The following is a 25,726-nucleotide window of genomic DNA, read 5'->3' as shown; positions in this document are numbered from 1 at the left end:
GTGTGGCACAGATGGGGATTTTGTGAAATGGGGCAGCGGACATTCCCCATGCTCTCTACACAATCCCCACCTGCTTAGTGACCTATCTATCTGTCTATCTATCTATCTATCTATCTATCTATCTATCCCTTGTCCAATCCTACTTGCAAACCATCTCAGCCCGTGTCTTTTGCCACATCTTCTATCCATGTTTTCTTTTTAAAAAGTTTCTCCCAGGTCAACCCGATGAACTCCGGAGTACATACCGTTGAGTTCAGTGAACTTCCCTCCAGGAAAGTGTGCATAGAATTGCAGCCTATATCTCAGTTGTTATTATTTTTAATTGGATTTCCCCACCTGAAATGTAGCTGTTTTATACTCTCCACCAGGTAGACCCTCTGTGTCAAGTACCATACGGTTGGAATAAGTCACCTTGATTTTATAATGAATAGAAATTTCAGGTGTTAGTAACAGTTTTGAGCCATTTGCTTTGACTATCGAGGTGTTTCTATGCTTTCATGAACCTGTAAATTAACTGTGTTACAGAGAGGGGTTATTTTGTCCTGATCTCCCCCACCCCACCCCCAGAACACACGGACACATACCTGGTTTTATATTATTATTATTATTATTATTATTATTATTATTATTATTATTATTATTATTATTATTATTATTATCCCGCCTCTCCATTTTGATCGAGGCAGGGAACAACAGTAAATATAAAATACATAAAACTGAATTAAGAACATAATATACATTGTTAAAATATCCTAAAAACATCCTAAAATTCCCCTGGATATCTACATTTTCAGCAAGGGTGCCGTGCCGTATTCTTCTCCCTTTTAGCCTTGCAACACCCCTGCGAGGCTGGTGAAGCTGAGCGAATGTGAGCGGCCCAAGGTCCCTGAGTGAACTCAAGCAGGGATTTAAGTCCAGCCCCCCACATACCCCAGCTACTCTTAACTACTACATCACACTCTTTAAAAGTACTGTGTGTGAGAGAATTTTAAACATTATCTGTTTATTCCCTACACATTATTCACAATCTTTTAATCTCTCTTACTGTATTGTTATTCTGCTTTATTACATTTGTCTCCTCTTCTTGTCCCAAAGGGTCAGGCCAGTATATTCAAGATGTTCTTGTTTTATCCTCACTCCATCCCTCTGAGATAGATTTGACTGTTTACACCAGTAGTGGGGAACCTTTTTCAGACCGAGGGCCAGATTCCATTTGAAAGAAGCTCTCGGGGGCCGCGTCCCAGGGGTGGGCGGGGCTGAAAAGGAAAGAGGGCGGAGCCAAGGGCAGAAAGGGTATGCAAAAGCTTTTCTGTTAGTAACTGAGCCTTAGAAGAGTCATTTCAACCCAACAAACGTTGGGGAACCACCAATCGATCGGTGGTTGGCGGAAAGGAGCCAGGGTCTTCCAAGGAGCCCCTGCTGTTCTCCACTTCTGGTTTGTGCACTTTCTCTACTGCCTTTCACCCAACAAAGTACCTTCCAAAATGGTGTATAAAGATAAAATAGCATTTATTTATTTATTTATTTATTTATTACGTTTTTATACCGCCCAATAGCCGAAGCTCTCTGGGCGGTTCACAAAAATTAAAACCATAATAAAACAACCAAGAGGTTAAAAGCTCAAATACAAAATACAATATAAAAACCACAACCAGGATAAAAAACACGCAGCAAAATTGTTATAAAATTAAAATACAGAGTTAAAACAGTAAATTAAATTTAAGTTAAAATTAAGTGTTAAAATACTGAGAGAATAAAAAGGTCTTTAGTTGGCGACGAAAGGAGTACAGTGTAGGCGCCAGGCGGACCTCTCTGGGGAGCTCATTCCACAACCGGGGTGCCACAGCGGAGAAAGCCCTCCTAGTAGCCACCTGCCTCACTTCCTTTGGAGTGAGTAACTGAGTTATTTTAACTGAGTTAAAGACATGTTAACATTTAATCACAAATTAAAGAATAATTTGCCAGGCAAATCATAGAATCATAGAATAGTAGAGTTGGAAGGGGTCTATAAGGCCATCGGGTCCAAATAAGAGGACATTCCTGAGTTGGGGAGCCACCACTGAGAAGGCCCTGTCCTTTGAAGGTTAAGGTGAGAGACAGCAGTGGGTGAATCATCATCATCATCATCTTATTCCTTCTAGAGCGCTGTGATGACTGGGGAGTGGACACCATGACACACAAGCCGGTTTATAATGGGGAACCAGCCAAAATCAAATGCCCGCTCTTTGAGGCCTTCGTGAAGTACAACTACAGCACTGCGCACTCAGCCGGCCTGACCCTCATCTGGTACTGGATTGGGCGAGGGCAGGACTTGGAGGAACCCATCAACTTCCGGCTCCCTGACAACCACATCAGCAAGGAGAAGGATGCCCTCTGGTTTCGGCCTGCTTTTCTCAACGACACGGGGAACTACACCTGCATGCTCAGGTAACCATTGAGGATGTGGACTGGGGCTGGTGGGGTGATCGGCTGTTTATTTCAACCGCCCAGAGAGCTCCGGCTATTGGGCGGTATAGAAATGTAATAAATAAATAAAATAATAAATAAATAAATAAAATTTTGGGGGCGGCTTTAAAGTATTACTGTAATTTCTTGGGTTGGGGGTGTGAAACTCATTCTTACGTTGTTAATTTAGATTTTGTTCATTCATCTTTTGGACGTCAATTGCAAAAGCAGCTGGCGGAGTGTCGTGGAGGGTGTGTGTGTGTAAAAGCCCATTTCTCACCAAGGACCCCTGCAGCATAAGCGTTCTTTGCTCAGGGTGAGGACTCCCCAACCAACAGTAATTTTTTGGGGTGCACCCTTTCTTTCCCTGACCATGAAACTGAATGGAGGCAGTGATGATGGAACGGAATACAGATCATTTAGATCAGCCTTCCTCAACCTGGGGCGCTCCAGATGTGTTGGACTGCATCTCCCAGAATGCCCCAGCCAGCAGAGCTGGCTGGGGCATTCTGGGAGTTGTAGTCCAACACATCTGGAGTGCCCCAGGTTGAGGAAGGCTGATCTAGATTGAAAAGTGTGTGTGTGGGGAAGGGGGAAGATACAAAAGAGAAATCCACAGGAAACCTTTAACATTGAATTAATTCAGATTAATTTTAATTCATATGTATTAAATCTTTTAATATTTAATAACACAATTAGTCGATATTGTGTTTTATATTGGTTAGCTGCTCTGAGCTCTTTATGAGGGATGTAAATCAAATAAATTGGTTACTGGGCGGATTAAAAATAAAATAAATAAATAAAATCTGAATTAAGTATGGAAGGGGGTCTTTCATATTTATTTATTTTTCCTTTGGAGTTAAACAAATGCACTTCCCTAGTAGCCATTCCCTGCTCAGTTTGAAAAGTTGGATGGATCTCAACGTATTTATTCATAACGAGCTAGAAATGACCGTAGTTACACTCCTGCTGAGTCTGTTTGCTGAGAGGAAAAAGGATTGGCCGGAAAGCTGGGGGAAATCCACTGTGAGCGAAGCGGCAGGTTCGTTTTGGCTGAGGAATAAACCCGAGACGGGGCCAGGAGGCCCCCTGTCCTGCAGGATGGCCATTGGGGCATGGGCAGAAGAGTTCAAAGATCGCGTGGGGCCAGGAACCGTGTGTGTGTGTGCAGTGGGGATGGGAAGGTGCAGAGAGGGGAAGAAAAGGATTGGGACATTGCCCTCTTGGCTGAAACGAGCCAGCCAGATCCTTGCCTGAGGGCTTCAGAAACAGACTTGGCCTTAGGGAAGGGCTGTATGTAGCTCAGTGGGACAGCAGGTCCCTGGTTCAATCCATGGCATCTTTAGCCTTGAGAAGAGAATGGCCTGGAAATCCAAGCCTGCGTGCACCAGTTGCTGGGGAACATGGGTGGGAGGGTGCTGTTACACCCATGTCCTGCTTGTGGGTCCCTGGGTGACAGCTGGTGGACCACTGTGTGACCAGAGTGCTGGATTAGATGGGCCCTTGGTCTGATCCAGCATCAGGGCTCTTCTTAGACTCTTCCTTTTATTTACATGAAACTTGATGTGCATCAATTTACACGGGTGACCATCTTGGCTGTGCATTTCCAGTGTGAGTCGTCCCTCCTACGATGTGACCCACACTTTCCAAACTCCTCCCCACAGAAACACCACCTATTGCAGTAAAGTGGCTTTCCCCCTGGAGGTCGTCAACAAGGACCCTGGGTCCTGCGTCAGCCAGGCCATCAAGCCACATGAAGTCCTCATGTACGTGTACTACACCCTCGTGAACCTCACCTGCCCAGATGTGGAAGGCTTTTATCCGGCCAGCACCAAGCCCAAAGTCCTGTGGTATAAGGTGAGGTCTAGGGGAGGGGGAGGCTACCTTCTTCGTGTTGGATGTCTTCGTCTAAACGGCGTTGAGCCTGCCAAAAGGCCACTTCATGCACAGTCTTGGCATGTACGTGCCACATGCTTCAGGGGGTTGTAGTGAGCCTGGCTGGTGGGGCACAGATTCTCTACATGTGTCACTGGGAGTGCTGGTCCGTCTAACCAAGTCCTGACTACTGCTGTTTTGGGCTGCATTAATAGAAGTATAGTTTCCAAATTGCGTGAGGTCCTGGTTCCTCTCTATTCGGCCCCGGTTAGGCCTCATCTAGAGTATTGCGTCCAGTTCTGGGCTCCACAATTCAAGAAGGACGCAGACAAGCTGGAGCGTGTTCAGAGGAGGGCAACCAGGATGATCAGGGGTCTGGAAACAAAGCCCTATGAAGAGAGACTGAAAGAACTGGGCACGTTTAGCCTGGAGAAGAGAAGATTGAGGGGAGACATGATAACACTCTTCAAATACTTGAAAGGTTGTCACCCAGAGGAGGGCCAGGACCTCTTCTCGATCCTCCCAGAGTGCAGGACACGGAATAACGGGCTCAAGTTACAGGAAGTCAGATTCCAGCTGGACATCAGGAAAAACTTCCTGATTGTTAGAGCAGTACCACAATGGAACCAGTGACCTAGGGAGGTTGTGGGCTCTCCCACACTAGAGGCCTTCAAGAGGCAGCTGGACAGCCATCTGTCAGGGATGCTTCAGGGTGGATTCCTGCATTGAGCAGGGGGTTGGACTCGATGGCCTTGTAGGCCCCTTCCAACTCTGCTATTCTATGATTCTATGATTCTACTGCGATGGGCACTGGTTCTCCATGTGGTCCTGCTTCTCCAATGGATCCTTCGCTGCTAGCTAAGATACGTTTTCAGCTGATTATGCCAGGGATTGAACCTGGGGCCTTCTGCGTGCAAAGCCTGCGCGCTGTCACAGAGCTGCGCCCTTCCTTTGCGATACAGAGAGCTACCTTGAATGATTCAGGCCAACTGACTGTCCATCTGAGTGTAGCGTCATGGCAGAGTCCCTGTTCAGCATGCAGAAGGTCCCCCATGGAATCTCTTGGGCCCACTAACCGGAGACGCTGAAGGCTGAGCCTGGGCCCTTCGGCATGTAAGTCAGGCGGGCGCCCTACCGCTGAGCTACAGGGAGACCAACGCTGGGACCTCATACAGCTGTGCTGTATGATCAGGTAGCTGGATCTTTTCTCCGGGGGGCCACGAATCTCAGCTGGCTTTGGTAGCTAGCCACTTGTTCTCGGACTCCCTGGCCTCATTCTAGCATTCGCGTTGAACCTTGGAGGCTCTCAGAAACAGCAAGGGCTCCCCCCTGCTCCGGGTGCAGCTGCATCCCAGCAAAAGAGCCTCTTTAGACCAGGGTGTTGAGTTTCTTTCAGCCCAAGCTCTCGGGGGCTGCATTGCAGAGGTGGGCGGGGCTGAAAGCCAAAGGGCGTGGCCCAAACGCGCCAGTGTATTTTCACTTATTGCTCTCACTGCCGGTAACTCGGCCCAAGAGAAATTTCAGCCTTTGAGAACAAGGGGGAAACCACACCAAAAGCAGGGAAACTGCCCAACCATTGCGGGGGGGGGGGGAGGAACCCCTAGGAAGACCAGAACCGGCCCCCAAGCCTGAGCCTCTGCTGCCCTCCGTGAGACAGAGGCAGGCACCTGCTAGGTTGGGAGAAATCATCGCTGGCAGTGAGCTCGTTCGTGAGCCCCGGCTTTTCTCCAATACTGGAATGAAATGAGATTGTGGGATGGTGTCAGGCATAGGGTGACCCTATGGAAAAGAGGACAGGGCTCCTGTATCTTTAACAGTTCCACAGAAAAGGGAACTTCAACAGGTGTCCTTTGTAGGCATGCATCACCAGGTGAAATATATCATTTTCAGTTAGCAGACTTACTCCTCCCCTGTCTGTGGGTCAGTCTGTAAAGGAACGGAGGCGTCCCCGTCCCCCCCGAGCAAATACCTGCCACACTCTGACGCCCTCACCGTGGAAATGCCGTTCTTGGCTCAAGCAATGCAGAGAGGCTTCTGTCTCTTTGATCAATACCCCCTTTCTTTGGAGCAAAAAGAAACGGCTTCATTTGGCGGAAGGGCCTCGTCCATTAAAATCCAAATCTCGACAATCAATTATCAAAATGAAACCTAACCCCCTTCCCTGGAAATAATTTTTGCAGATGGTGGCTCATTTGTCCTGCTCATCAACCCCACCCCCCTCAAAAATGGTATATTGCTTCCATCTTTTTGTTGCTGGGCGGAGATGGATGTGACTTGGAAATGGGCCACTAAGTAATAATCACCGCAAAATTGTGCACATCGCCAACGCTTGCGACAGGGAAGATATCACCTGTGCGTTTTCCTTCCTCGCCTGATCTCTTTCATGAGAAACCGTCGAAAGAGACAGCCAAGAAAGAAGCTGTTTGGCTCCTGTCAAACATAGAAGTGGTGGATTTTTGCCACTTGGCTGCTCAACGTCCGGGTGTTAGGAATGTAGAAAGCTGCCTTCCCCCAAGTCCGGGATTCGGTACATCTAGCCGAGTATTGTCTTCCTTGAATGGCGGCAGCTCTGCAGCGTTTCAGACAAGCACTTTCCCCAGTCTTAATGGGAGATACCTGACAGGTGGACAACCATCTGTCAGGGATGCTTTAGGGTGGATTTCTGCATTGAGCAGGGGGTTGGACTCGATGGCCTTATAGGCCCTTTCCAACTCTACTATTCTATGATTCCCAATCATCCTAGAGTGTAGGTCGCGGAATAAGGGGCTCAAGTTACAGGAAGCCAGATTCCAGCTGGACATCGGGAAAAACTTCCTGACTGTTAGAGCAGTACGACCATGGAGCCAGTTACCTAGGGTGGTTGTGGGCTCTCCCACACTAGAGGCCTTCAAGAGGCAGCTGGACAAGCATCTGTCAGGGATGCTTTCGGGTGGATTCCTGCATTGAGCAGGGGGTTGGACTTGATGGCCTTGTCGGCCCCTTCCAACCTTACTATTCTATGATTCTATTATACTGGGATTGAACCTGGGAGCTTCTGCATACAAAGCAGGTGTTCCGCCACTGGGCTCTGGGTTCTTCTCTGTTCTGCCTTCCTGCAACAGCCCTGTGCAAGTACAGATTGGGCAACCTGAGAATGTCAGCTTTTTAAAAGAAAATAAGAGAAAGATTCTACCTCTTACAGCAGCCTTTCCCCAAGCTGGTGCCCTCCAGCTGTGTAGGACTCCAACTCCCATCATGAGACTGATGGGAGTTGCAGCCGAACACACCTGGAGGGCCCCAGCTTGGGGAAAGCTGTCTTGTATTGTTTAGAAGGTCAATGTAACGATGGCCAGGACGGGAGGGGAGGGGGGGCACATTCTGAAACGTTGGGTGCCTGATGCAGGGGCCCTTGCAGTCCGTGAGTGGTCTGAGTCCGGGGCAGATGCCAGCTTCCCCAATGTGCCGTTCCTGCACTTCAGGGCTGTGTGTGTTTCCCTCCTTGTTGCAGAACTGCACGCCTGTGCACGGTTTTCATGAACGAGAGCCCAATGGCATCAACCTCACCTTCGTTATTGTCCGTGATGTCTACGGGGATGACTACACCTGCGCCGTGAGCTACAGAGAGAATGGCCGGGAGTTCACTCTCACCCGGACTTTGAGGGTAAAGGTGGTAGGTAAGGAGACGTGGGAGAGGCGAGGGCCAGGGGCGTTGGAGGAGGCCATCTCGATACACAGCTGGTTTTTATCCTCTACAGAGTTGCCTTATACCAGTTAGGTTCGACGTCCACCCAGTCATCCAAAGGGCAGAGGTTTTCCAAGCTTTCAGGCGGAGAGGGCTTTCTCACATTGCCAGCTCCCAAATCCTCCTGAACTGGAGGTCCTGCTGGGGTCTTCTGCCTCCAAAGCAGCTGCTCTCCCACTGAGCTCTGGTCCCTCCTTCAATTCCATCTCTTTTACATAGTGCAGGAGACTCCAAAAATGCAGGCAGCTGCCCCTTTCCAGCATGGAACTCCTCTGGTGAAGGAACTGCACTGGCTGCCTATTCGCTACTGGGCCAAGTTTAAGGTTCTAGTACTTGTGTACAAAGCCCTAAGCAACTTGGGACCAGGATACCTGAGAGAGCGCCTTCTCCCTTACCAACCTGCCCGGTCACTGAGGTCATCCGAGGGCCTGCTCCTGGTGGTTCTACCTAGATCCATCCTCCGATTGGAATCCACCAGGGGAAGAGCCTTCAGCGTGGAGGCGCCCCTCCTGTGGAACTCCCTGCCTCTGGAGGTCAGGCAGGCTTCCTTGTACTCCTTTTGGCACCTCCAGAAAACATCTTTATTCCAAGGAGCCTTTCTTTAATATGCAGCCTTGGATTTCTGTTTTTGCTTCTTTAAAATTTTGTTTCAACTGTTTTATTCTGTTTTTATTTTCATTTTATCTTGTACACCACTCCGATATTTTTCAATGGGGAGCGGTATATAAGTATTCTAAATAAATAAATAAATAAACAAACAAACCGACCACTTCTGGCAGTTTTCTTCTCCACCAGGAGCAGATGCTGTCAGCATCTCTGCTCGTAAAAAAGTGGCGGTGCTGCCCTCCTTGTCGGGCCTGGCTCCACCACACCACTGGTGGTGAGGGTGAAGGAACTCTAATGTTGTGGCTGAGAAGGCGGCCTCCCATGAAAGCCAAAAAACATCCCGGAGACTTGGAAAGAGTATGCTGGCTTCTGTTGACACAGTTCTCAACCTTTTTGTTTACTTAACCTTTAAGTCCCTAAACAGTTGTGGACTGTAGAGGAGAAAGGAGGTCTGGGTCTGTTGGTGAGCCCCTGGCCAAGCAACCATGGGACCACCAAGCAGAGACGGTGCTACCATAGAGGCCACTCAGGTGGCTGCCTAGAGCGCCAAGGTAAGGGGCCGCCGAACGCCGCACCCAGAAGCCGCTCTCCCACAGCGGCTCTGAGAGGGCAACTTCCGGGCGCGCCGTTCTGAAGCCACCCACCTGCCCCAGCGTCCTGGCTTTGCTTCGGCTGGGCGCCCACCCAGCTGAAGCGAAGCCACATCCACCCCCACAGCCCAGAGTCCTGGCCTCACTTCAGCTGGGTGGGCACCCAGCTGAAGTGAAGCCAGAACGCTGGGGTGGGGGTGGGGGCAGGGGGCGGCTTTGAAACGGCATGCCCGGAAGTCACTCTCCCAGAGTGGCTTCCAGCCGGGCGCGCCGTTCCGAAGACCCCCCTCCGCCCCCACCCCACCCCAGCATCCTGGCTTCACTTTGGTGGGGCGGGCGAGATGGCGCCCCACCTCCAGGTACACTGGGGTGGGGGTGGGTGGGTGAAAGCAGCTCACCTGCCTAGGGCGCAAAGCAACCATGGACCACCAAGTGCCTGCTGAGTTTCTTGCAAAGCATGCTGGGCGTAGCAGAGCTTGGCTTGATTCATCCCAGCAAGTTGTATGGTTTAAACACAGAGGAGTTCAGCCTGTAAGTGTTAAGCTATCCTCTTGCGTCCTGGTGCCCTGCAGGTGTGTTGGACTGTAACTCCCATCATTCCCAGCCACACATCTGGAGGGCACCAGGTGTTGTGTTGAGGCTTCCTGAATGTTGAGGCATTCTGGCTTTGGAAATTTAAAATGCACCGGTTGAGCATGAGCAGTCACAGAAGAAGAGGAAAGGTCGAGTGTTGTCCAGGCCTGACTTAAAGTCCTCCCTATTCCAAGGTCACAGCCGGGTGCCTTACTTACCCAGAAAACTGGGTTGGACCAACATGGAGAAAGACTCTTTCTTTCTTAGTCTTGCATTATGACTATTTTTATGGCACATTTATGATTTCATGTTTCGGTGTTCCAACTTTTATCGTCTTTAAAATGTATTTCATGACCTCTGCAATCCTGCAATAAGGTGATTCGTGTGTTACCAATGTATGAGACAGTTGAAATATTGATGCCTCTGAGTCTGGGGTGGGGTGGGGTGGGTGGGTGAGCCTCTTTCAGCCCCGGGGCCCAAATTCCCTCTCAGGGAAGTTCTCGATGAGGCCCAAGGCAGAAGGAGCGGGGCCAAAAATGCCAGCAACCGTTTAACTTCAAGCTATTGCTGCCAGTAATCAAGGCTTAGGAGAAACATTTCAGCTTAGAATTCACACACACACACACACACACCAGGAAACCATCTAACGATTGGTGGTTGTTTCATTTTATGTATTGTAGGGTGACCCTATGAAAAGGAGGACAGGGCTCCTGTATCTTTAACAGTTGTATTGAAAAGGGAATTTCAGCAGGTGTTATTTGTATATATGGGTTGTATGCATGTAGCACCTGGTGAAATTCCCTCTTCATCACAACAGTTAAAGCTGCAGGAGCTATACTAGAGTGACCAGATTGAAAAGACGGCAGGGCACCTGCAGTTTTAACTGTTGTGATGAAGAGGGAATTTCATCAAGTTCTCCATATATGTTTGTGAACCGCCCAGAGAGCTTCAGCTATTGGGCGGTATAAAAATGTAATAAATAAATAAATAAAATAAATAAATATACACAAATAACACCTGCTGAAATTCCCTTTTCTATGCAACTGTTAAAGATCCAGGAGCCCTGTCCTCCTTTCCATATGGTCAGCCTAATGTATTGTATTTAGTGTTGTTATGGTGACCATATGGAAAGGAGGACAGGGCTCCTGTACCTTTAACAGTTGCATAGAAAAGGGAATTTCAGCAGGCGTTATTTGTATATATGGAGAACTTGATGAAATTCCCTCTTCATCACAACAGTTAAAACTGCAGGTGCCCTGCCCTCTTTTGTATCAGGTCACTCCAGAATAACTCCTGCAGCTTTAACTGTTGTGATGAAGAGGGAATTTCACCAGGTGCTACATGCATACAAATAACCCCTACTGAAATTCAATTTTCTACGCAACTGTTAAAGGTACAGGAGCCCGGTCCTCCTTTTCATATGGTCACCCTAGTGTTGTTCCCCACCTCAATCCAGAGGGAGAGGTGGGTAATAAATAAATGTATTATTGTTGTTGTTGTTGTTGTTGTTGTTGTTGTTGTTTTGGGGCAGGGGAAAGAGGGTGGCCTGAGGGTCAGGGTGTGTGGCTCACCTGGAAACCCCAGAGGGCTAGATTAGAGTGTGTTTGGCTCCCTGGCCTGAAGTTCACCACCAGGTAAATCAATATTATCAATTTATAATGATAACAATCGAACTACGGCAACAGGGAAAGGTCACAATTCCTCTATTAGTCACATCAGTCACCAGCATCACAAAAACTATACTGAAAACCTTCAGAAACGGGCTACCAGAATCCATCCACACCAACATCCAGAAAGCAGTCATAATTAAAACATGCTCAATTGTCAGGAAATTCCTAAATCAGTCAACGACAGCATGACTTGGCAAAGCCTGTCATGTCCGTCTAGAAAAACCGCCACAAGCAAGAAAGAGATATAATAATTACCTAGGGGGGTTGTGGGCTCTCCCACACTAAAGGCCTTCAAGAGGCAGCTGGACAACCATGTGTCAGGGATGCTTTAGGGTGGATTCCTGCATTGAGCAGGGGGTTGGACTCGATGGCCTTATAGGCCCCTTCCAGCTCTACTATTCTATGATTCTGGTAATTAATAATCAATAATGCTTTTCTTGTCATGTCCTGGAATTTCTTGAAACAAGACTGGTAGTTTCCTGAAGAACTGCCAGAAGTTTTAATTCTGCAAACCGTGGTCCCTGGGAGGCTATCCAGGACCTAGAAAACAGATTGGATCTCCAAGGACGGAGAGAGAGTTCTGCCCTCAGAGGGGGATCTCCAAGGGGCCATAGAGCCCTTGGTTTTGCATGCCGAAGATCCCAAATTTGATCCCTGACATCTCCAGGAAGGGCTAGGGAAGTCCCGCCTAATAACCTAAGGAGCTGCTGTCAGTCAGTGTCGACAATACTGAGCTCAATGGGCGAATATTGTATTCGATGTAAAGTAACTTCCTAAGTTCCTGTGACCTCCGTCCCTATGGAAACTTCTGCGCCCCTTCCCTTTCCAACCTCACAGAGGGGAATGTCAGAGAGGCGTGTCGGGTTATGGTCCAGGGGTTGCCCCCAAACTGGCCAGTCATCAAGGCCAGCCCTGGAGCCATCATTGATTAATTCCTTCTCACTGGTTTCAGTGGGAGGGAATCGGTGAAATACATTTGAAGAAGACATCATTGGGGGAGGGGAGAAAGGAGCCAAAAAATCACCCCTTCCTCTACGAGCTTGGCTGGGCTTTGGATATTTTGGACGCTCCAACATCAGAGCTCTCTGAGTTAACGGTTAGGATTAATGTCCCCCGCCTCCAAAAGAAAAGAAAAAAGAAAAATTGTCACTTAAAAAAACAAACGTCCTCTAAGAAAATGCCAGCGTTTTGAGTTGTCATATGGGGATTTGAGCCTTCCACCCGGAGCTATTTCCCTATAAATCCCTTTTCCCATCTCTAAGAAAATTCCAACATTTTGAGTTCTGTCCAGCTGCCTGTCATGAAAAGACCAGATTTGTCAGAACCGTGTCACTAAGAAAGCCTGTTTTGTCCAGCCGTCTGCATGATAAGTGCTTAAAAATAAAATAAAAACAGAAGAAACCACCCTGTAATAGCTGCCTTGGGAGTGAGCTGGGAGAAGTTTGAAGAGCATGATGATGGAGAAGAAATTAGTTCTTAAAAGACACCCCCCCCCACACACACACACACCCCTTCCGAAGGATAAAAAGCGACATGCCAAGAAACAGGGAAGGCAGTCTTTTTCTCTTGTAATTTCAAATGCATGGAATTACATTAGGAAACCGATTGTCTGACCTAGAAACGGATAGATGGTATAGATTTTTTAAATGAATCTCACTTTTTCTTTTTTAAAAAACAGCGAATTAGTAGTCCTCAGAATTGGAAAGTTGCCTTTGAAGATGCGTAGGCAGTTTCGGCAAAAGGTCACCAGAATCTCTTAGAAAATGCATTAGATTTATTACTGCATTAATTGAATGAATAATTAGATGGAGCTGTTGATCTATAAAAGTATTGTTGATTGTGAATCTGTAAATGACACTGAATCATGGATATATTTATGCATGCGGAAACCCTTTCAGCAGATCTGCCACCGCTGCAGAAAAATCTACCCAAAGTTAAGTTAGAGAGTAACAGAGATGAATTAGGATTTTGTGTAAGGGTGCAACCCTTTTCATGGGGTAAACTCCATGTTAGGCATTTTAAGAAAAGGAATTGAGAATAAAATAAAACTTCCAGTATCCTACTGCCCTTATACAAATCGATGGTGTGACCACACTTAGAATACTGTGTACAGTTCTGGTCACCACACCTAAAAAAGGGATATCACAGAGCTGGAAAAAGGGCAGAAAAGGGCAACTCATATGATTAAAGGGCTGGAACATCTCCCCTATGAGGGACGGTTACATCAGCTGGGATTGTTTAGCTTGGGAAAAAAGAGGCTAAGGGGAGACATGATAGAGGTGGACAAAATTATGCATGGTGTGGTTAGGGAGACATTTTTCTCCCTCTCCCATAAAACTAGAATCCAGTGAAGTCATCCCATGAAGATGATTGGTGGGAGATTTAGGACAGATAAAAGGAAGTACTTCTTCACACAGCGCCTAGTTAAATTATGGAACTCACTGCCACGAGATGTAGTGATGGCCACCAATTGGGATGGCTTTGAAAGGGGGTTGGATAAATTCCTGGAGGAGAAGGCTATCCTTGGCTACTAGCCCTGATGGTCGTGTGCTCCCTCCAGTATCTGAGGCAGGAGAAAGACCAGAGGTGGGGGAGAGGTCTGTCAGGGACTGTTAGTTCTCATCTCTAAGTGGAAGCTCCACGTTCAGAGGCAGTACACCTGGGGGTGAAAGAGCGATGGAGGAGCCTTGCCCCCATGCCTTGCTTGTGGTCTTCCCAGATGCATCTGGCTGGCCGTTGGTGGAAACAGGGTGCCAGACGAGGCAGAAGCCACCTTGACCTCATCCCACTTGAGCCGTTCTTGCGCGTGGGTTCTCTGACTTGCAGCCTGCCAAGTCTCCTGAGTGGGGCTGATCCCTGAGATGTACACTTTGTTGGGAGCAGAGAAGGGGACCTTTTCCCTTGGGATCTAGGATGTTTTGGCCTACGGCTCACCTCAGCCCCAACCAGTGGTGAGGGATGGTGGGAGTTATAAGCCAAAACATCCGGAGGGCCAAATAATGCCCGAGCCTTGGCTGGGATTGGTTTCTTCAAGATCTGCAGAAACTCAAGCCACGCAAAGGCATTAAAATTCCCCTTCGTTTTATTTGATTGCTTTTTGGTTTTTTGGCAGGGTCTCCATACAATGCCATGGCTCCAGAGATAGTCACTCCAAACGAGCGAGTCATCTACGAAGTCAAAGCAGGTAAAGTTCCAGCCGTGGCTGGCCCTTTTCCTAATTCAGAATCTGTTGATTAGAATCAGTATCTTCATTTTCAAGCCAGCATGGAGGTTCAGGCCAGGAATCAGCTGCAGTGAGAGCTGTCTGATCGCCCCCGGCTTGGCCGTATGCCATTACGCACACAGGAAGCTGCTTTCCACTGGGCTGAATCACTGGCTTCTGTAACCCAGCCTCGTGGATAGTGACTGGCAGCCATGGTTCTGCAGGCGTCATGGCATCTCCTGCCTGGAGACAGAGCTGGGCACAAAGGGACTCTTGGAATTCTTCTCCCCGTTTGAGAAATTGAGAGGACCATTTCACTGAATTTCTCCCGGGGGAGGAGAAATTCCCAACTGTTTCTAACAGGGTAGGACTCACCATTGGCAGCGGTTGGAGTACTTCCTTTTTTTCGCAAGCGTTCTGATATTTTTGTGCTGCCGTTGCAAGTGGCAGGAAAAGGGCAATTCAAATGATGAAGGGGCTGGAGCATCTCCCCTATGAGGGAAGGTTACATCAACTGGGATTGTTTAGCTTGGAAAAAAGGAGACTAAGGGGAAACATGGTAGAGGTGTACAAAATTCTGCATGGTGTGGAGAATGTGGACAGGGAGACATTTTTCTCCCTCTCTCAAAATACTAGAACCCGGAGTCATCCCATGAAACTTATTGGTGGGAGATCCAGGACAGATAGAAGGAATTCGTTATCACAAGATGTAGTGATGGCCACCAATTTGGACGGCTTTCAAAGGGTGTCGGATAAGTTCCTGGATCTTAGAAATAGAAACCAAATGCACAGTTACAAGATGGGGGATACTTGGCTCAGCAATACTACAAACGAGAAGGATCTTGGAATTGTTGTAGATCGCAAGCTGAATATGAGCCAACAGTGTGATATGGCTGCAAGAAAGGCAAATGCTGTTTTGGGCTGCATTAATAGAAGTATAGCTTCCAAATCACGTGAGGTACTGGTTCCTCTCTATTCGGCCCTGGTTAGGCCTCATCTAGAGTATTGCGTCCAGTTCTGGGCTCCACAATTCAAGAAGGACGCAGACAAGTTGGAGCGTGTTCAGAGGAGGGCAACCAGATTGATCAGGGGTCTGGAAACAAAGCCCTATGAAGAGAGACTGAAAGAACTGGGCATGTTTAGCCTGGAGAAGAGAATATTGAAGGGAGACATGAGAGCACTCTTCAAATACTTAAAAGGTTGTCACACAGAGGAAGGCCAGGATCTTTTCTCGATCCTCCCAGACTGCAGGACACGGAATAACAGGCTCAAGTTAAAGGAAGCCAGATTCCAGCTGGACATCAGGAAAAACATCCTGACTGTTAGAGCAGTACGACAATAGAACCAGTTCCCTGGTGAGGTTGTGGGCTCTCCCACGCTAGAGGCCTTCAAGAGGCAGCTGGACAGCCATCTGTCAGGGATGCTTTAGGGTGGATTCCTGCATTGAGCAGGGGGTTGGACTCGATGGCCTTAGAGGCCCCTTCCAACTCTGCTATTCTATGATTCTAGTTCTGAGGACTCTATATTGCCTCCAGTATCAGAGGCAGTGTGCATCTCAGGGCCAGTTGCTGGGGAACATGGGCGGAAGGGTGCTGTTGTTCTCTTGTCCTGCGTGTGGGCTTCCCATTGGGACATCTGCTTGGCCACTGTGGGGAGCAGGATCCTGGATGAGATTGATCTTCTTATGTTCTAATGGTGGGAGCACATGGCCAATATGAAATATTGTGGCTAATTTTATTACTGATCATGTACATGCTAGGAGAACAGCTCTTCCTCCTTTGTGAGGTCCGTTTCTCGTTCCTGAAAGACTCTCCAAAAGAAGTCTGGTGGACGATTGATGGAAGAAACACAGAGGACGTCACGGACCCCAAATTGACCACCTCCTCCACGTAAGAGCCCAAGATCTCTTTGTGGTCTAAAATGGGAATGTGTTTGTTCAGTCCAGGGTGAAGGTCCTCCGTAATGGCAGAGCTGTCTGGGGCATTCTGGGAGTTGTAGTCCAACACAACTGGAGCGCCCCAGGTTGAGGAAGGCTGCTCTAGAGTAAAGTGGGAGGGGCCACAGAGTGGAGGGAGGAGAGAGCAAAACGTCGGTCCAAGAGAGGAGTGGAGGGGGAAGAGGGAGCTGAAAAGAGAGGAGGCAGAAGGAGTGAGTGGAAGGAGGAAAGGGGAAAAAGGGAAGAGAATCCGGCAGCCTCGTGAAGAGGAGCAGAAGGAGACAGTCCGCAGTTTAGTGAAGAGGGCACCTCCACCCAGAGAGACAAGCAGCCAAGGAACCAACGGCCTGGGATGAACAACCGTTGTTGGACCAGTAAACCTAACCCTACGCTTCACAGAGAACTGTGGGTTAAAAAGGGGGAGTTGGATATACTTGATTCTAAGTCCATGGCTAGACGAGGGGGTTGGAGGTCGACAATCTCACGATTTTATGATCTTGAAAGCGTTGCCCTCGTCTACACGCATTGCGTGACGTGGGAGAAGAGGATGTCGTGTCCGCCATTTTGTTTTTGTTTTTAAAGGGGAAGGAGCACACGAGCGCTCGAATGCAAAACATGAGGGTTTGTTTTTTTAAAAAAGAAATTCCTGCTCGCCCCACCCCACTCCCGATGGGCACAGAGCTCCTGAGGAGCTCTGTGCCCCATGCCCGGCTCCCAGCTCGTCGTGGTTACTAGCGAGAAGCCGGGACAACCCGTGACGCCTGGCCATATGTTCCTCAGTCTTGGGATCATCCCAAGACTGGAGAAAAAGCAGGCTAGAAGGGTAGGGTGATATCCCGGGCTAAGGGAGGGATCTTCCCTCCATGATCCCAGGGTCCCCTGTGCGTCATGTGGATGCACAGGGATGATCCATGGGCGATCACCGGGATATCGCCTGGTCTACCCATGGCCATAGTTGTATTAATTGTTTTCTTCATGTTATTATTCCCTAAAGCTTTTTAAGTAAAGGAATTTTTGTTAAATATATAGTTTGTTTGTCTGTGGAGTGATTGTAATCTGCCCCTGCCCCCCCATTCAAGTTATGGACACCTGAAACATGACAGATGGACCAGCCAATAGGTTTCTCCTTTACCCAGTGACTGTTTTGCTGCGTTTCTTTGATGTATTTTGCATTTGTATCATCTTTGTTCGACTGCTTTGATGGCCCACTGGAAAGTGTATATAAATTTATGTTTCCAGGGAGACCAGCCTAAGTCTTGGATCTGTGCGCATTGAGAAGACTCTGACCATCCCGAAGGTCAAAGAGCCAGACCTGAAGCGCAGCTATGTCTGCCATGCCCACAACAACAATGGGACTGTTGACAGGCAGGCGATGGTGAAGATGAAAGGTAAGGCAGCGCCCAGGCAGCGCCAGCAACGGCAGCACTTGCAAAATGTGGGGTTTGAGAAACCGGGAGGCTTCGGGCTGCACAGGACGCGGGGATGGGCAAAGGTCACACGGGGGGAGAAGCCAGCAGGCGTTGGCTTGACGTCCTCTCCTGTGGCTTTCCTGGGAGTCAGTATTTGGATGACGATAGACTGCAGCCAGGAAATCAGAAGACGTTGACTGCTTGGGAGGAGAGCAATGACAAATCTTGGCAAAATAGTTAAGAGCAGAGACACCACACTGACAATAAAGGTCCGCATAGTTAAAGCAATGGTATTCCCCGTAGTAACCTATGGCTGCGAGAGCTGGACCATAAGGAAGGCTGAGCGAAGGAAGAGATGCTTTTGAACTGTGGTGTTGGAGGAGAATTCTGAGAGTGCCTTGGACCGCAAGAAGATCAAACCAGTCCATACTCCAGGAAATAAAGCCAGACTGCTCACTGGAGGGAATGGTATTAAAGGCAAAACTGAAGTACTTTGGCCACCTAATGAGAAGACAGGAAACCCTGGAGAAGAGGCTGATGCTAGGGAAAGTGGAAGGCAAAAGGAAGAGGGGCCAACCAAGGGCAAGATGGATGGTTGATATTCTGGAGGTGACAGACTCGACCTTGGGGGAGTTAGGGGTGGCAACAGCCGACAGAAAGCTCTGGCGTGGGCTGGTCCATGGAGTCAAGAAGAGTCGGAAGCGACTGAACGGATAAACAACAAAAGAGCTCCTCTAGAAGAGACCCTGGGGGAGAAAGCGAAGGGGAAAAGCAAGACCAAGCTATAACTGAAGCCTGGGCTTGTCTCCGGAACCACCAGAACCTTTTTCCGCTGCCAGGGCTTGGCTCTGGAACATGTAAATACAATAACAGTGTGAGTGCCTAAAACCTTCCTGGATATGCCTGAGATTTGGAGAAAGCCATCCGTAGTGTGCTTAGGTCCAAGCACATATAGGGAATCGGTGCCTGTCCTTGCATGCTGCCAAACTCCATCCAATCTTTGGGGATGAGCACCTAGGCTGTTGCTAGACCTCAGGTTTATCCCAGGATTGTCCTGGGGTCAAACCTGTTCATCTAAGTGCCACACAGGGCATCCAGTGCTCAGGCAGGGACGAACCCGGGATGATCCTGGGATAAACCTTCGGTCTAGCTACGGCCCTAGTCTTTTGAAGCAGAATCTTTCTTTCTTTCATAGAATCATAGAATAGCAGAGTTGGAAGGGGCCTGCAAGGCCATCAAGTCCAACCCCCTGCTCAATGCAGGAATCTACACTACAGCATCCCTGACAGAGGGTTGTCCAGCTGCCTCTTGAAGGCCTCTAGTGTGGGAGAGCCCACAACCTCTCTAGGGAACTGATTCCATTGTCGTACTGCTCTAACAGTCAGGAAGTTTTTCCTGATGTCCAGCTGGAATCTGGCTTCGTTTAACTTGAGCCCGTTATTCCGTGTCCTGCACTCTGGGAGGATCGAGAAGAGATCCTGGCCTTCCTCTGTGTGACAACCTTTGAAGTATTTGAAGAGTGCTATCATGTCTCCCCTCAATCTTCTCTTCTCCAGGCTAAACATGCCCAGTTCTTTCAGTCTCTCTTCATAGGGCTTTGTTTCCAGACCCCTGATCATCCTGGTTGCCCTCCTCTGAACATTCTTCCTTCCTTCCTTCCTTCCTTCCTTCCTTATTTATTTATTTATTACATTTCTATACCGCCCAATAGCCGAAGCTCTTCTTTCTTTCTTTCTTTCTTTCTTTCTTTCTTTCTTTCTTTCTTTCTTTCTTTCATTTTGGAGTATTTAGAACCCACCTACCAGCCGAAGCTCTTGAGGCAGCTTACAATATATTTTAAATACCATAAAATAGTCAAAGAGTTACTAGAAGCAGAGCAGCAGTGTGCATCCGTTCCCCCCCTAGCTCTCAGGAGCTCAAGATGTCACTTTGCCCTGAATCTTGTGCCTTGGAAATGGCTGCTGAAGCAGGCAGACGTTCGTCTCTCCCGAGCCAGGACCTCCTCACACAAGTTTTGGCTCTGGTGGAAGACGCGGGTGGGGGATAAAGGTATTATAAGCCTCACCCCGCAGTCCTTAGATGTTCCCCCCTCCTCATATTAACTCTCCACCTGGTCCAAGTCTTCTGTGTCTCTCTAGGGTCTCAGGTAGAGAAGGGTCTTTTCCATCACCTGCTGCCTGAGTTTCCCTTAACCTGAGATGCCTGCTGGAACCTTCTGCATGCAGAGGTCATGCTTCAGAAAAACTTCCTGACTGTTAGAGCAGTACGACAATGGAATCAGTGACCTAGGGAGGTGGTGGGCTCTCCCACACTAGAGGCCTTCAAGAGGCAGCTGGACAACCATCTGTCATTTAAACAAGCCTTCTCTGACTAACTAGCCATGGTTTATTGATACAATTTGATTTTGAAGTTTTAAATCCTGGGGCTGCCTTTGAAAACGGTCCGGAAACTTCAACTGGTACGAAACAGGGCAGCCCGTTTACTAACAGGGACTGGCCAACGAGACCACACCATGCCAGTCCTCTTCCAGATTCATTGGCTATCAGTCCAGGACCGGGCCCGATTCAAAGTGCTGGTATTAACATTGAAAGCCCTAAACGGCTTGGGGCCAGGCTGTCTGAAGGAACGCCTCCTCCCATATGTACCTGCCCGGACCCTGAGGTCATCCTCAGGGGTCCTTCTCCGTGAGCCCCTGCCAAAGGAAGTGAGGCACGTGGCTACCAGGAGGAGGGCCTTCTCTGCTGTGGCCCCCCGGCTGTGGAATGAGCTCCCTAAGGAGGTTCGCCTGGCACCTACACTATACTCTTTCAGATGCCAAGTGAAGACCTTTTTATTCTCACAGCCTTTTAACAGTCTATAAATTTAATTTTAACTTGGCTGTTTTAAATTTGTATTTTAAATTCGTATTTCTGCACTGCTGCTGATTTTATCCTGGTTGTGTTTTTATATTGTATTTTATATCATGTTTTTATACTGTTGGTTTTATACTTCGAACTGTTTTAATTTTTGTGAACCGCCCAGAGAGCTTCGGCTATTGGGCGGTATAAAAATGCAATAAATAAATAAATATATTATTATTATTATTATTATTATTATTATTATTATTATTATTATTATTTTCCTTGTTATTGTTCAACACTCGGATATGTTATTGATGTAAGAGTGGTATATTAATTGTTTTAAATAAAAGAAAGAAAGAAAAAACCCTCTTCTTTGTTTTGCCCCCACAGCTCTAGTCCCGAGGTACACGGTGGAGCTTGTCTGTGGCTTGGGAGCAACTGTCCTCCTTGTGGTCCTCCTAACCGTCATCTACCACGTCTACTGGCTTGAGTTGGTCCTCTTCTACCGAGCTCATTTTGGGACGGACGAAACCATCCTCGGTAAGGGGTTTGGGACCGTTGCGCGCACCTCGCCTCGCGCAACCGGCCACTCTGGGCTGTGGCATCTCTTTGCTGTTAAAGGCTTGCTGCTGTTTTACAGACGGGAACGCTGGACTTTCAACAAGCTTTTCCCTTCACTTCTGCTCCATGCCCAGAAAGGTTGCCCCAATTCCTTCTCGAGGGAAATGGATTTGGCTTGTTCTTTTACATAGTCCTTCCGTGGCTTTAGCTCTGCCCTGCATTTCTCCACCTGCCTTCCAAGTTTACATGCAGAATGACCGCAATTAATGTGGGAAATGGCTCAGGCACCATTAGCTGTTGCCTCAGATGATAGAATCATAGAATAGCAGAGTTGGAAGGGGCCTACAAGGCCATCGAGTCCAACCCCCTGCTCAATGCAGGAATCCACCCTAAAGCATCCCTGACAGATGCTTGTCCAGCTGCCTCTTGAAGGCCTCTAGTGTGGGAGAGCCCACAACCTCCCTAGGTAACAGTTCCATTGTCGTACTGCTCTAACAGTCAGGAAGTTTTTCCTGATGTCCAGCCGGAATCTTGCTTCCTTTAACTTGAGCCCGTTATTCCGTGTCCTGCACTCTGGGAGGATCGAGAAGAGATTCTGGCCCTCCTCTGTGTGACAACCTTTGAAGTATTTGAAGAGTGCTCTCATGTCTCACCTAAGCTTATAGAATCATAGAATAGTAGAGTTGGAAGGGGCCTACAGGGCCATCAAGTCCAACCCCCTGCTCAGTGCAGGAATCCACCCTAAAGCATACCTAACTTAGGCCATAGCTAGACCTAAGGTTTATCCCTGGATCGTCCAGGGGTCAAACCTGTTCATCTAGGTGATACACAGGGGATCCAGTGCTCAGGCAGGGGCGAACCCTGGATGATCCCACGATAAACCCTAGGTCTAGCTGTGGCTGTAGTTATTCTACATCTCCTCTGTGATGTATAAGGTGGACATGCCACCTTATATGGAGTTTATAAAGGGATTTTACAAAGGGAAGAGGGGAAACTGGGTGCAACTGAGGACCATGGGGAAATAGTTAGTCCTCTATTGGAAGACGTGAAGGATTGTCCAGTATGGGTTCAGTTGGAAGACAAAGAACCCAAAAACACTAGCCTTGAAGTTACACGTCCATGATTTGTATCTGGGCAGCAGATGGATGCAGCACAACACAGGTCAGCTGGTCTGTCTTCTTGGCTATGGCAAGATATATTGTTTCCCCCTTCAGTTTTTAGTAATTATTCCTAAAGTTCAATCTATAAAGTTGCCCTGCCCTCTTTTGTATGTGGTCACGCTGGGCAGGGCTCCCGCAGTTCCAACCGCTGTGATGGAGATCCTCTTCTTTCCGGCTTGCCACTTTCACTCTCAGCTTTGCCTTCTCCCTTTCTTCCTCCACTCTGCTGCTTGTTTCTCTTTTCGGGCTCTTGCCTTGACCACGTTTCTCCTTTGCTACACCCCCTTCGCTGGCTTCTGCCTCCTTACAGGATGGGGGGGGGTCTCTGCCTTCCCCCTCTTTTCCATCTGCTCTCCCTTTCTCAGCCCCTCTCAACTTTCCTCTTGGCTATAAGCCTCAAGTCACTTTTCCTGTTTCACACCTCCATCCTTCTCTCTTCCTGCCCCTTTTAGCTGGAGGACCTCTTTTCGCATTCACACCTCTCTTTTCTGAGTTGCTTGAACAGAATTTGAGAATGGGCCTCCTCGGCCTTCATTGACCTCTGCTTCTCTTTTTCCTCTCCCCCTTCCTTTCCTTCTTTTTCCTTTCCAGGTGCTCTTGTCTTTTATATTGTAGATGCCTGGGCAGTGTTTATTCCTTTTAATGTAATTACTATACTCTGCCTACCTGTTGTCAAGGATAAAAATCCACTTTGCTTGTAAGGCAACTCTTTTATTGAGCATAATACAGTTGTATGGAGAGGATCCTACAGACAAAGAACTTCTCCTCTGGCAGTGTGAAAAGCAGGTCTATTTATACACAGTCGCATCTTAACCAATTAGCAGTTGGCAAAATTCTAAAGCAAAACGAAGATCAAAGAAAACTTCTTCATTATACCGTATCAACAGAGGGCCCATAACTCTTCTGGCAATGTCAGATTGACCTGGATGGTCCGTTCTCCTTACCAACCTAGACTATTTGTCTTCTGCTCTATCAAGAGGTCTTGACAGTTAGAAATTCCAATTAAGCATTTCCTTGCTGATATAACAGTTTTAGCATTACAGCACATTCAGGCACATACATTATTCCAATCCCACGTGAGGTACTGGTTCCTCTCTATTCGGCCCTGGTTAGGCCTCATCTAGAGTATTGCGTCCAGTTCTGGGTTCCACAATTCAAGAAGGACGCAGACAAGCTGGAGCGTGTTCAGAGGAGGGCGACCAGGATGATCAGGGGTCTGGAAACAAAGCCCTATGAAGAGAGACTGAAAGAACTGGGCATGTTTAGCCTGGAGAAGAGAAGATGGAGGGGAGACATGACAGCACTCTTCAAATACTTAAAAGGTTGTCACACAAAGGAGGGCCAGGATCTCTTCTCGATCCCCCCAGAGTGCAGGACACGGAATAAGGGGCTCAAGTTAAAGGAAGCCAGATTCCAGCTGGACATCGGGTGGGGCTTCCTGACTGTTAGAGCAGTGTGACGGTGGAATCAGTGACCTAGGGAGGTTGTGGTCTCTCCCACACTAGAGGCCTTCGAGAGGCAGCTGGACAATCATCTGTCAGGGATGCTTTAGGGTGGATTCCTGCATTGAGCAGGGGGTTGGACTCGATGGCCTTGTAGGCCCCTTCCAACTCTGCTATTCTATGATTCTATGCAGTTCATGTGCAAGAACCAAACTACATACAGAGCCCTACATATATGGTTATCACGAGATCTCCCCCTCTGTCTCCCCCTCTCCCCCGCCATTTTGGTTTTGTTTTTCAAAGGAGAACGCAAACCGTAAGGTATTTGTTTTTTTTAAAAAAACACTTTCCCCGCTCACCCCACCCGCGATGGCCACAGAGCTCCGTGCCTGGTTCCCGGCTCCTTGCAGTTACTCGCGAGGAGCCAGGACAACCCGCGATGCCCGGCCACACGTTCCGCAGTCTTGGGATCATCCCGAGACCGTGGAAAAAGCGGGCTAAAAGGGTATGGCGAGATCCCGGGCCAAGGGAGAGATCATCCCTCCCTGCTCCCGGGATCCCCTGTGCGTCATGTGAACGCACAGGGACGATCCCTGGGCGATCCCCGGGATATCGCCCCATCTAGCCATGCCCTCATTGTGATTGTAATGTATTCACATTACATTCACATGGCTTGCGGTTCTAAGCCATGTGCCCCACCAATTCTGCCAATTAAAACACTGGACCATCGTGGTGTGCAGGATCCTATTAACATTTCTTTTAGTCAAGGTAAGGATGTGTCTTATTTTGCATTTCACCCTGATCCAAGAGTGCATTGTTTTCCATTTGTTTAAAGGCACAGAGGTCTTTTAAATAATTTTGTTTGTTTGTTTTCAGGGAAGTGTGTATAGGCATATTATTCTACTTCAAAAATTAATGAATAAAGGCCTTTCTGGGGACTGCAGAGAAGGATGCCAAAGCAACTCCCTGGTGCCTGGCTTCCCTGCCGTGCTTGTGGGCTTCTCGGAGGTATTTGGCTGACCACTGTTGGAGACAGGGTACTGGGCTTTGGTCAGTCAAACCCTTCCATCTGTAACATGGGAGATAATAATGCTGACCTACCTTGCAGAGTCATTGTATTGGGGTGACCATATGAAAAGGAGGACCGGGCTCCTGTATCTTTAACAGTTGTATTGAAAAGAAAATTTCTACAGGTGTCATTTGTATGTATAGGGAACCTGTTGAAATCTCCTCTTCATCATACCAGTTAAAGCTGCAGGTGCCCGGCCCTCTTTTAAATCTGGTCACTCTAGGATAGCTCCTGCAGCTTTAACTGTTGCAATGAAGAGGGTATTTCACCAGGTTCTTCATATATAGAAATGACACCTGCTGAAATCCCCTTTTCTATGCAACTGTTAAAGATACAGGAGCCCTGTCCTCCTTTTCATAGGGTCACCCTACATTGTATGGATTACAACAAGGCCACGTATATGGGGTGCTTTGAATATTCTCAAACACTGTGCATTTCCTGAGTATGGTTTACTAAGGCTTTGCATTATTAAATGCTGCTGCCGTGTTTTGTCCTTTTGTGATTATTGCATTTTAAATTGCTGTGCTGATTGCTTATATTGCTTTGTGGCATTATGGTATGTATGTATGTATTTATTTATTTATTTATTTATTTATTTATTTATTTATTTAAAACATTTATATCCTG

General features: G+C 48.0%; 1 protein-coding gene across 2 annotated transcripts in view; it reads left to right on the top strand.

Annotated features, from left to right (window-relative positions):
- Positions 1–25,726, top strand: part of IL1RAP (interleukin 1 receptor accessory protein) — a 93,985-nt gene that overhangs the window by 42,892 nt on the left and 25,367 nt on the right. For both annotated transcript variants that reach the window (XM_063131719.1, XM_063131720.1), the window contains exons 3-9: positions 2,142–2,427; positions 4,110–4,302; positions 7,808–7,973; positions 14,593–14,664; positions 16,442–16,571; positions 17,858–18,006; positions 21,258–21,407. In XM_063131719.1, the coding sequence (XP_062987789.1) occupies positions 2,142–2,427; positions 4,110–4,302; positions 7,808–7,973; positions 14,593–14,664; positions 16,442–16,571; positions 17,858–18,006; positions 21,258–21,407 (1,146 nt within the window). The remainder of the gene's footprint in view (positions 1–2,141; positions 2,428–4,109; positions 4,303–7,807; positions 7,974–14,592; positions 14,665–16,441; positions 16,572–17,857; positions 18,007–21,257; positions 21,408–25,726) is intronic.

Source organism: Elgaria multicarinata, chromosome 8 (genome assembly GCF_023053635.1).
Source record: "Elgaria multicarinata webbii isolate HBS135686 ecotype San Diego chromosome 8, rElgMul1.1.pri, whole genome shotgun sequence".
Taxonomy (NCBI): Eukaryota; Metazoa; Chordata; class Lepidosauria; order Squamata; family Anguidae; genus Elgaria; species Elgaria multicarinata.
This window is presented reverse-complemented; position numbering and strand designations above follow the sequence as displayed.